The 13065-nt window shown below is 39.1% G+C and overlaps 1 protein-coding gene across 2 annotated transcripts in view; it reads right to left on the bottom strand.

The window, feature by feature from the left end:
- Nucleotides 1–13065, bottom strand: part of ankrd13b (ankyrin repeat domain 13B) — a 463600-nt gene that overhangs the window by 7613 nt on the left and 442922 nt on the right. For both annotated transcript variants that reach the window (XM_072242851.1, XM_072242852.1), the window contains one exon: nucleotides 7479–7555. In XM_072242851.1, the coding sequence (XP_072098952.1) occupies nucleotides 7479–7555 (77 nt within the window). The remainder of the gene's footprint in view (nucleotides 1–7478; nucleotides 7556–13065) is intronic.

The raw sequence follows: 13065 nt of genomic DNA, 5'->3' as shown, positions 1-13065 counted from the left end.
CTCAGCGAGTCAGGCAGCATCTATGGAGGGAAACAGACAGATACATTTCAGGTCAAGAACCATTTTGCTCCATAGATGCTACATTTGATCCACCAAGTCTGTGTGTTGCCCCAGATTTGTAGCATCTGCAGTCTTTCTTGTGTGCCATGGTTTTGAGGTACAATTTGGTCGAGCACTAAAGTTAAAGCACAAGTATATACAACGTCCTTTGATGTTACCTTAGCAAGAAGACATGGAGAGTTTATAAATATACTATCAGAATAAAGCTTTAAAGCCACCTCAACCCAATTTGACAAATTTAAAACCACTTCAGCCCAACAAAATGAAGCACCTATGGAGAAAGGGAAATTGGATCTACAGAGCTGGAATTGCAAATGATACTTATAATATCATATGGTCTGGCATTATGCTTATTACAGGTATAGGTGACTCCCTTGCATTCCTTCATTTTTGTTGGGTGCCAATGAGTGCCTTTGGACCTGTAAAGACCATACTGCCAAAGAAAATCATGATACTGTATCAGGCCGGTTCTCAGCATCAGAGTATAAGAGCAAGGGAATCAGTTCAGAGCTAGAAAAATCCAGAGGCCCACTCTCCATTCTTACCTTTAACCCTCTGAGCACTGAAGGACTTTTTTTAAATCTTCTGAAAAACAAACACGTTTACCATCATATAGATAGATATCCTCACAACGATATTGCAAGAATGATAATTTGGCAAAAGAAGTATAACGCAAACATCGGTGGAAATGTACAGATGGGCCAAACAGAATCAAATTATAGAATCGTTATGACACACGTCAAGGCTATTCAGCCCAATTAGTCAGTGCCAGTTCCAAATGGGGCAATTCGAGTAGAAGCCTCTTTCACAGGGTGTGCAAAAAGAATGGTAAGTTTGGATATGTAACAGTTGTGTTTCTTAAATGAGCTGATATTGCATACCCTTGGGAACTGAATGCATAACATGGGTTCCTTGGTAAACACGAGAATGAAACTGATATTTCTAAACTCCCAGATACACGCTTTCAAGACCATGTCACTGTAATTTATAAGCTGTTGGAGTCACAGAACAGAAATTGTTGGTGATACGCTACAACACTCAAAACATAAACAGCAAACACACAGACCCTTTGGATCAAGTCCATGCCAATCTTCAACCATCTATTTACTCTAATCCTACATTAATTCCACATTAATGGAGGTGATTAAATCTCCTCACATTCTTTTCAGCTTCCCCAGGTTCTACCAGCTACTTACACACAAAGAGCAATTTATAGTGACCAATTAACCTAGTGATCTACCGTACTGTGCAAAAGCCTTAGGCATATGTAAAAAAAATTATGTAAAGTGAAGATGCTTTCAAAATAATGAAATTAAAAGTTTCTAAATACAAAAATAATACAATAAAGAGCAGAAAACAGTAAAAAAAACTAAATCAAATCAATATTTGGCCTTTAAAACTGCATCCATTTTCTTAGGTACATTGTCGTGTAGTTTTATAAGAAAACCGGCTGAAGACACAAATTGAACCTGAATCTCCAAGTTGCAAGGCAACAACTCAACCAGATGCACTGCTGTGGTAGCCAGGCAGCAACTGTGGAGAGAGATGCAGCATTAACATGAAATGTTGATTCTGCTTCCACCTTCACAGAGGATGCACATGCAGTCACCTCAGTATTTTATTCTATTTATTTTTACAGCAGCAGGCCCAATGAGTCTATGCCACCCAATTATACCAACATAATCAATTAGTCTTTGGAATGTGAATGGAAACTGGAGCACCTGGAGGAAACCTACTCAGTTACGGGGAGAAAATACAAATTCCTTACAGCCAGTGCCAAATCGTACCTGGATCACTGGTGCTGCAATGGTGTTATCTTAACTCCTATGCCACCCCTAATAATAAATCTCAATTTTGATTTTACAGTATTTGTCGTTTTAAGATTTTCAACTACGTTAATGTGCAATACAATCCTTGCACTTGTTGGAAACAGGGAGGAAATTCCCATATTCTTGAAACATACAGTACATGCAAATGTCCTTTAATGTAAGAACCAGAAAATCTCTGGCAGTGTTTAATAAGATGCTCTGTTTTCAAGACTAGTTATTTAATATGGACTGCTTAATTCAATTGCAACTCCAGCACTGTGTTCAATCTAAATTCGGTAGCAAGTAATATTGCTCACCAGGGGGCACCTGTATAAGCTTTATTGGATGCTGCAGTGCCTGTTACATATGCTGTAATACACAAAAGAGCTGCATCTCTCCAATGGGCACTTTTCCCAAGCCATCTGCAGGGACAGGTGGACGCATGATCAAAGTTAACTTACAATGATCACAATTCATCATTTTGACTTCAGCAGCTAAAATTCTGCCTGAATGATCAAAAATTCCTTAAGTCATTATGCTTAAAAAAAAGAAGGCAGCATCAGCATTTAAGTATTGATAGCAGTCAAATAAAATGTGGACTCTGCCTTTTCTGGAGGCACACATTGTCTAAGATGAAATGTACACTGACTAAAATAGCACAGAAGACAAGGCCACTGGATTTCTTTTGGCTCTGAATCTTTGCATAAATCTTATGATAAATTAGTTCTGCTCACAATTACATAATCTTGGGTCTGGGAGTATGCAGTACCACTATATATTGATATTCAGTCTAGAGCTCCATACACAAGAGATACTAACAGATCAATTTTAGTAATGCTATCTTCTGGGCTTTTGATCTGTATAATCTAATTTAAGACCTTTATCACATATTACTTATTTGTATGTAGCCTGCTGGAAATGATTCACTCTTTTATCTATCCCTTCAAGTGCATGACCTCAATTTCCTTCATCACACCTAACTTAAAAGCACTGTACAGATTTCACAGGCTGAGAAAATTTTATGGAAACTTCAGACAAACTTCATGGACTCAATCAATCTTAACAAACTTCAACAAGGCAACAGGGATATACATTTTAAAAACAGCACTGAGGAGGGAAAGACCAGCTGGTTTACAAGGCTCTGGATGGATTTTTTTTTTGTAAATTGATGCTACATTGTATTGTTGTCCAAATGCACTGTTCACAGTGTTAAGTTGCTTTCTGCTGTCAAAAATATCCAGATGTTAAATCTTTGTTGGAGAAAATTCAAGTGACATTCATTAATAATGCATTCTTGCGTCAAGGTCAATGCTCAGAATAAAGGGAAATGGTAATAGGGTGGGTAGAGAAGCAGGCAGAATCATAATTGAATCATGGATCAGACTTGCAGGGTCGCTTGACTGACCCCAACTCCTTTTTCTGATGTGGGACTAATTCACTAGCCATACCACTTCAGAGAGAAATGGATTGTGAAGCCTGCCTCCTGAGAGGCTCCATTCACTCTGTTACCATGCCATATTAGATTTCTGAGTCTCACCCATCTATAATTTAAATGCATTATAACACTGCCTTTGATCTATTTATTTATTTGCTGAGAGCCTGATTCATGATAATTCTGATAAAACGTTGCTCTTAAAAGACAATTTTCATCCTGAAAATACACTCTATCTGTGAGGTAATTTTTGAAGCAATGAAATTTATTGTGTCACCAACAGTAGCTGGCTGCTCATATTGTATTGGTAATTCAAAGCTCGGGAGAATCTGGAATTCTGTATGTTTTATGTTGCGGTGTTTACTGAGCTTGGCAATTAGCTTGCAGACACTTGCTCATCAGTCAAGGTGACATCCTCGGTGTGCAGTTGTTGGTGTTTCTCTCTGGGAGCCATATAAATGTGAGCACTCCCAGAGAGAAACACCAACAAATGCGCACCAAGGATGTCACCTTAACTGGTGTTGAGATGTCTGCAAGCTAATTGCCAAGCTTGGCAAACACTGCAGCATCAAACATTTCGACCCAAGCTACCAGTATTCACGACCATCCTAATTCTGTAAGTTCTGACAGATTTAACTGTCAAATCCCATCTCTTCAGCTAACCTGCTGGAAGATCATCTCATATCTGAATGCAAGACTATTTCAGGTCATTGAATGTGCTGTAATATAGCCAAACACTTACTGATTGAGTAAACCGGAATTTTATTAGAAGATTTGATATCATTACAGCAGCACATCTGTATAGTAAGGGAGTACTCAAGACAGCCAAGAGCAGCAAAATATATGAAACTACCATTATCCATTCTGGGTATTTGACTGATTGTAAAATGACCAAGGCGCCCAATGTAAAATATGTAAGACATCTTCATGTATAATTTCAGCCATTCAGAATTTACTTATTTCTACTTCAACAACATTAAGTCCCAGATTATTTCAAATACTTTAACGTTCTAATTTCCATGCAATGCATGAAATCCTTTGGATATTAACAAAATATGGAAATATGTTGGAAATTTCCTCAATGTGGGCTCTTCAAGAAAATAATCTGAATTAGTGATAGTGGGATAAATAATTCATTACTTACTAATGTTAGTGGATATTACTGTTTAAGTAACTTGGATTGGAGATAATTATCAGAGAATATTGTTTGAAATTAGCTATAATGACATCTTCACATTAAGACTTGACCCGCAGTCATGAATTATAGAACAATAGACTGCATTGTGGAAACATGACTGAGTACAATACGCTTAGCCAGTTAAATCGGTTAACCATTTGTGGGTTGCAGGTGTTTTGCTGTACTATTCTTTCCATTTCCAATAGAAGGTACCATCCTGTTTATAAAAGTTTGATGTACCATTTCTTCCAGAGGAAGATTGTATAAAACAGCGTAATGGTGAAATCAGATATCTGACAAATGTGTCTTTGAAGTAAAAACAAAAAATATAATTAAGTTCTTCAGTCTTCAAAGGGTTAACTGTGAAGGGCCAAAGATTAAAGGAAAGAAGCTGAGCACTTCATTGAAGTGAGGGCATCTGTCACAGGTTCTCTGAGTTCATGAAGCTAAAGGCAACCCACTATGTTGGAGCAACTTTACACATCAAGATACAGGCACTGTTTACTGTTATAAACCCAACAACATTAGGCAGTGAAGGTTTCATATCAGATTCAGTCGGTGGTGCAAGTGACCTGACACTTATTGTGAAACCTGGCAAAGTCCGAAGGGGAAATTCTGACCTAAGATTCCTTTTCTCTGTTCAATTGTAATCAATATAAACTAATCACAGGCAAACACATACATATTGAAGCCCTCATTAGAAAGCATGGTAGGGTCCTGAGCATTGTCAACTATTGGAACTTTCTGCCAATGAAAATAAATCAATCTTCTGAATATTTTCTATGAAATTTAAAGGAATTAAAAGTGCACCCATTGTAGGTATTGGAAGAGTACATTTGCCTAACACAGTGATTTGAGCCTCTTATCTCCCAGAGGCAGCCATCATAATTGTTTAGTGCTAGTGTATTTATAATTATTAGGGAATTATATATACCTACATCGTAATTACTGGTGACATTTATTGCATGATTACAGTAAAGTTTAGGATTAATATGCTTTGACGCCTTTGCCACGTGTCATTCAGTGAAATTGAACAACTTCTCAGATGAATCTTAATTCCTTCAGTTTTTGACATCTTGATGAGACTCAGAGTGTTGATAATGGGTCACTGGATTAGATGATTGTCACCAAATACAGGGTGAATTTGATCTTAATTGCCATCCACACAAGTCTGGTAATACCTGCCAGAATTTCTTGAAGCGATTAGCCTTGTTCCCTTTGCCTTTATACGAATATTGTTGGGATGCTGTTAATAGAGTTCATTTGGAAAACTTCACTTTGTGACAGCTCTCCCTGAATTGACTGGGTACAGCAGACTGGAAAATGTCAGCGCAAATCTCTGTGGTCTCTTGGCACACACAGATATCACTGTCATAAAGACAACTGCTTTTTTATCTGTACAACTCTGGCCTTGCAGTAAATTAATCTGTCAGAAAACTCTCCATTATCTTTTCAACAGATATCAGTGGCCTGTAAAGTTTTTGTTGCTCCCTGAAACCTATTATTAATTGTGTGGAAGTTTATAACTTTGCGGCAGTATGAACACACTGGAATAAAAGTAATCTAGATATTATACAAGAGTTATGATCAAACTGCCTTTCTGCTGTGGGATCATTTTAGCACAAAATCCTGGTGCTATTTGCATGCCTGAGCTTAGCAGTTGTAATGTGGAGTCTACTGCAGACTTTGTATCTTTGTATAAGTGTCTGTAGCATCATATGAGATACTTGGTGTCTAGACCTTCTGGTCCTGGCACAGGAACCACCAAACCTTGCCTCCTAGGGTGCTTATCCATAGTCTTGTCACCCCATCTCTTTGGCAGAAGACAATGAATGTGTTGCACTGTTCTAAGATTAAACCTGGCAGTATACCATCTGTGGCATGTTCTGAATGATTTGTTATGATACTGTGATTGGGACAGATCAGGCAAATATATTGGAATTTACCTAAAAGTCCTCCAAGAGGACCACAACCTTGTTGTGGTTTAGAGGCTTGCGTGCCTCAATGACCTGGAGAGCTGCGTTGGCTGGAGTCATGGCTTTAAGCTTTGGCTTTTGGTAGGGTCACCCATGCCAAATAGGTCAAAGGTTAGAGGCCAGACTAAGAGTGGTCCACTGATCCACCAGGCTCGGGGGCTCACTGGTAAAACAAAACTGTTATGGAAACAGCAATGAAGTATCCTTCTACATCTGAGTGTGATGGTATTCCCGAGTCTCCACCCAGGACTTGCATGACTGACAGCAGTGAAAACAAAGAGGAAGCTACTGATGAAGGAAGCCTTGTGCACCAGCAGAAATGGAGGACCTTCATTGCTATCCCAAATGCCAGTGGCGTAACAGTCAGTAAGGTACCTAAAAATGTTTACCCAACACAGTTTACCTAATAATGTAATCTCCCACCACCCTCTCAGCTCCCTTTCACCTGGATAAGGAGATATCAAGTAGGTAAGGTATTATTTTGAACTTTAAAAATAAAAATCACTCATTAGCTCTTCGCTTCTTTCTTCTTCCTCTCATCACACTGGAAAATGTGGCTTGGGCAGCATAACAGAGATTCAAAACATTTTGAACACATTTTTGCACACTGAGCAGCACTCAGAACCTAATTCATGGTGTAATTGAAATGCAAGCAGCATCGTTGCACATCATTCTTTCTAAAATTAATGTGAGTTTTAGGTTGACATAACATCAAGGCATTGACTGATGTTTTACAATTAATTCCTACAGCATAAATATTTGCCTAACATACTAATTCAATACAACTAACCAGATGTTCTTTGACTGTTTTGGTAAACCCTTTCTATGTGGCTAAACCAACAAATGATGCTTCAAGACAATCTAATTCAAATGGTTGTTATTGACTTCATCCCGACAGGTCCCCAATGGGAATACTGTACCAGAAATGGATTTATAACAGTAAGGAATGAGGTGCCTACAATCCACATATAAAGCCTTGAAGTTCTAAATTCCAGAACTAATTATTCTTTATGAAACCTGTGTACCTTTCTCCATTCCTCTCCTCGCAGGTCATGGGGCGTGTTCCTGGCTTGCTATTGGTCAATGCTTCCCAGATGGTCACCTGGAAAGAAAGCACAAAAGGTTTGTGAATAAAGTTGGAAACATGTTAAACAGTTAAAAAGTTCATTATCTTAGGTTCCATCTGGTCTTCTAAAATTAATCTTAAGACACTTGGGTCTTTGTTTTTTCTCTTTCTTCTTTGCTAATTTCTACCCTTTGCTCCACATTGTACATCTGATGCCTTCTCTATTCATTCAAGGTAAATACACAGACAAATCAGCCCACCCATTAAATTAAACATACATGCCCCCCATACACTACCTTGCAAGCATTTACAGGAAAATGAAGACATACAATAGAATTTCTGAAAAAAAATACGATCATTAAAAGAGACGAACACCCAAGTGTGAAAAAAGGACAAGTCATGCAAATAATATAGATATTTAAGTAAATAAATAATACTGAGAACATGAGTTGCAAAGTCCTTTAAAGTCAGTCTGTAGGTTGTGGAGTCAGTTCAGCGCTGAGCTGAGTGAAGTTATCAATGCTAGTTCAGAAGCCTGGTGGTAGGAGAGTACTAATTGGGACCTAAGGCTTCTGTACTTCCTGCTGGATGATAGTGAGAAGAGAACATGATGGATGATGAGAGTCCTAGATGACTGATGCTGCTTTCTTGTGGCAACCCTGCTTGTAAATGAAAGGCTTTAACTGTGATGAACTGGGCTATATCCACCAATTTTTGTCGACTTTTCCATTCCTGTGCATTGCTGTTTCCATATCAGGCCATGATACTCTCCACAGTACATCTGAGGAAGGGTGTCAAAGTTTCAGATGATACGCTGAAACTATGCAAACTTCTAAGAAAGTAGCAGCTCTGTTGCACCTTCTTTGTGATGGGACTTACGTGCTGGTCCCAGGACACCTCCCCTGATATGGTAACTCTAAAGATTTTAAAGTTACTGATTCTCTCCACCTTTAAGCTGCTAATGAGGACTAGCTCATGAACCTCTGGCATCATCCTTCTGTAGTGAATAATCAACTCTTTGGTTCTGCTGCCGTTGAGTGAGAAGTTGTTGTTGTGGCACCATTCAACCAGATTTTCACCCTCCCTCCTATATACTAATTCGTCCCCACCTTTGATTCAGCCAACAACAGTGGTGTCATCAACAAACTTAAAATGGCATTGGAGTTGTACTTAGCCACACAACCCTAGGTATAAAGTGAGTCAAACAGGGAGATAACCTCGATGGCAAATATGGTCCCAGTAAGTTTAAATGGAGTCTGGAAAACAGAACTAGGTACACTGCACATGGGAACCACAGCAACTTCATCTGGTGTGCCAGGTGCTGAGACATCAGAATTTCTGAATTGTGACATAGGAATTATTTGATTTTTACTATAGTACGCTCATGTTTTAAAGGTGCTCCTACACAACAGGAAGTGTACTCGTATGTACAAAAATACTTTGATAAGAATCTACAGATGTGCTCAGCTGAAGAGGCTACAGAATTGAGCACAGAGGATATAATATGATATCGACACAGGAACACCAATTTTATGCTGTCAGCTAATTTACACAAAGATATTGTGCAGCCAGCATTAACCAGATTCTTTAAGTGGCCACATTTCCCAGCTGGGAGCTTATTATGGAGTGCCCAGCACCAGTTAACTCTTGTAAAGAGGAAATGCAGAAGGAAGCCGATATCGGTGAGCATATCCTTCCTGAAAGGCAGAAACCTTAAACTCTGTTTGTGGTGGGATTTACATTGACGGGTTATTCTGTAAACGCTAGGCTAGGTGTAATCATTAGTCTTTCTCCCTTTACTTCACTCCCTCTTCCAGTAGCTTGTATGTTCCCTACTTGAGTTCCTTGTCAAGCTGCATTGCAAAGGAAACAACTTTGAATGGATCTTTGCCTGGGAGAAATGATGGAGGAGGATGAAACTGACACCAGGAGCTGAATAGCTCAATCCCATCGCTTTATTCCAGACTGAAGTGGTCTTGGGAAACGCAAAGCTGTCATCATTACTCCCGTCAATGATATTTCTGTAATTTGCAAAATAGCCTTCAAGAGAAGAGACTTGACTGCAACTTATTAAGACCAATCAACATCTTATTGTGAAATCAAATTGCAATTATAATGAATATAGAGACACTAGAGAAAATTACTTACAAGTGTTACACTGGAACTGACAGATAAAAATCATTGAGAGTTGGTGAAAAGGCTGACGCATACTTAACAGAGGTCTTCAAAACGATGGAGGGTTCACATAGGGTTGATGGTGACAGGATTTTTTGCATTTATGGTGAAATCCGTAAAGGTTTTTGCATTTATGGCGAAGTACAGCTCCAATGCCATACTTAAGTTTGCTGACGACACCACTGTTGTTGGCCGAATCAAAGCTGGTGATGGATCAGCATATAGGAGGGAAATTTCTTCCCCCTGAATCTGGCTGCATGATGCTCAACAACAACCTCTCAATCAACGTCAACAAAACCAAAGGGCTGATTATTGTCTGCAGGACAAAGAATCTTGACGGGTTGCATCACGTCCTGGTATGGAAGCACCAAAGCCCAAGAACAGAGAAGCCTACAGAAAGTGATGGATGCAGCAAGGTCCATCACAGGAAAAAGGCCTCTCCACTATTGAGAACATCTACAAGGAGCATTGCCCCAAAAAAACACCATCTGTCATCAAAGACCCACAACATCCAAGCCATGCTCTCTTCTTGCTGCTGCCATTACGAAGGAGCTGCAGGAACCTTAGATCCCACATGATTAGTTTCAAGGACAGTTATTACTGTTATCAACCATCAGTCTCTTGAAACAGTAAGGATAACTTCACTCATCTCGATACTCAACTGATTCCACAACCGTTGGATTCACTTTCATGGACTCTACAACTCACATTCTCAGTATTATTTATTTACTATTTATTTATAGTTATTTGTTTTTTTTTGTATATGTACAGTTTCTCTTCCTTTTAACATTGGTTGTTTGTCATTGATTGTTTGTGTGTAGTTCTTCATTGATTCTGTTGTACTTATTTCTTCTTTTGTGTATGCCCACAAGCAAATCAATCTCAGGGCAGTATATGGTGACATATATGTACTTAGATAATAAATTTACTTTTGGCTTTGGAATCCAAAACTTTTGGGCATAAGGACAAGACAGTTGCTGGAAAGAAATTCTGGAGAAACTTAAACATCCATTAAGGATGCGGGACTTACTTGCATGTGAAATATTTGAGATAGTTACATTGTTAGGTCAGTGCATTAGGGAGGAATGGACTGAAGGTTGTGCTGATTTTTTTTATATATGAAAGATGTACATTGTTTAACACTGCACTACCTCATAAAAAGCTAAATTATCAGAATCAGGTTTATTATCACCAGCATGTGATGTGAAATTTGTTAACATAATACATAATCTAGCAGAGAGAGAAAAAGAATAATAAATAAAATAAAACATAATAATAAATAAACAAGTAAATCAATCACGTATATTGAATAGATTTTTAAAATGTGCAAAAATAGAAATACTGTATATTAAAAAAAGTGAGGTAACGTCCATTTAGGAATCAGATGGCAGAGGGGAAGAAGCTGTTCCTGAATCGCTGAGTGTGTGTCTTCAGGTTCCTGTATCTCCTACCTGATGGTAACAGTGAGAAAAGGGCATGCCCTGGGTGCTGGAGGTCCATAATAATGGATGCTGCCTTTCTGAGGCACCGCTCCCTGAAGATATCCTGGGTACTTTATAGGCTAGTGCCCAAGATGGAGCTGACTAGATTTACAACCTTCTGCAGCTTCTTTCGGTCCTGTGCAGTAGGCCTTCCATACCAGACAGTAATGCATCCTGTCAGAATGTTCTCCACAGTACAACTGTAGAAATTTCTGCGTGTATTTGTTGACATGCCAAATCTCTTCAAACTCCTTTTAAAGTATAGCTGCTGTCTTGCCTTCTTTATGACTACATCGATATGTTGGGACCAGCTAGATCTTCTGAGATCTTGACACCCAGGAACCTGAAGCTGCTCACTCCCTCCACTTCTGATCCCTCTAAGAGGATTGCTATGTGCTTCTTCATCTTACCCCTCCTGAAGCCCACAATCAGCTCTTTCATCTTACTGATGTAATTGTCTGTATAGAATGGCCCCAATTCATTTATTATCAGTTTGACTTAGACTACAGTACTATAGAAAAGTCTTAGGCACATATATATTGCTAGGGTGCATTAGACATTTACTGTATTTGTCAACATGGAGCAAAGAGCGAGTTTGTAAATCTGGCCAGAGCAAAGGATTTTGGGAATGGCAAGAGTGGAGTGCCACAGGAGGGGTATGGCACAGATGGCAGAGGAGAAACAGGGGCGTGGGGGAGGGGGAGGTGACACGGGCACAGACACACACAACCCTGAGATACCAGATAAGGTCATTTGATTCTGAACAATTGATTTATTGATCATTACAGGATGTCTGTCCAGTGCTTCCTGCTCTCTCTCCTCTCTCCCTTCCCCTTACCCCAGCAATGATTCCCCTCTACCTGCCCCCTTCCCACTCTCAGTCCACAATAGACACTCATATCAGAATGGGGTTTATCGTCACTCATATGTGTCATGAAATTTGTTTTTCTTTTGCAGCAGCAGTATAGTGCAATGCATAAAATAATAACAGTATGTACAAGCATTAAATAAATAAATAAAGCTGGCAATTACAGTCCACTGAGATTCAAAGGGAACATCATAATTAAGACCACTGATTTCTATGCCCAGATTTCTTTAGCCAAAGGGTGGTGAATTTGTGGACTTTGTTGCCATGTGCGGCTGTGGAGGCCAGGTCATTGGGTGCGTTTAAGGGAGAGATTGATTGGTTCTTGATTGAACATGGTATCAAAGGTTACAGGGAGAAGGCCGGGAACTGGGGTTGAGGAGGAGAGAGAAAAAAGGATCAGCCATGATTGAATGGTGGAGCAGACTCGATGGGCCAGATGACCTAATTATGCTCCTATGTCTTATGGTCTTATGGTCTCATGGTCTAAAATAACTACTAGAGAGAATTAAATAACACTTACATGTTTATCAATGGCATCTCAGGCCTAAAGAATCTCTTAAAACAATAATCACACTTACACACAGAAAAACCTCACGCAGCAAAGTAAAAGATTTCATTCCTCACCAATACAATGGAAGATATCTGTATGCTATGAAATTTTACTTACAACAAGAGCAGTTGGTAAAATATCTTAAATTCTCATCTGTCCAGTTATTTCTAAAAGCTCTGGTCTTTAGCAAAAAAAATTGCAATCTCTCACCCTTAACATGTAGATCCAAAATTCCCCTTAACATGTACTTCTAAACCCTGGCTCTTGCCATATCATTCCAACCACTTAATTGCACTCCATCGTTTAAGACATGCAGTTCAACTCCCTGGTCTCAGTATGTCGTACTGATCCTCAGTTCCTGGTAAATAGGTTCAAACACTAGCTGTTATCATTCAAGATCTAAGATTGCTTAATATCATTTCCAGTTCACAAGTCTAAAGGAAGAACAAAATAATTGTTCCTCCACATCTGA

The sequence above is a fragment of the Mobula birostris genome, chromosome 25 (assembly GCF_030028105.1).
Source record: "Mobula birostris isolate sMobBir1 chromosome 25, sMobBir1.hap1, whole genome shotgun sequence".
NCBI classification, from domain to species: Eukaryota; Metazoa; Chordata; class Chondrichthyes; order Myliobatiformes; family Myliobatidae; genus Mobula; species Mobula birostris.
Note: the sequence above shows the minus strand (reverse complement) of the source record. Positions and strands in the feature narration are given on the sequence as shown.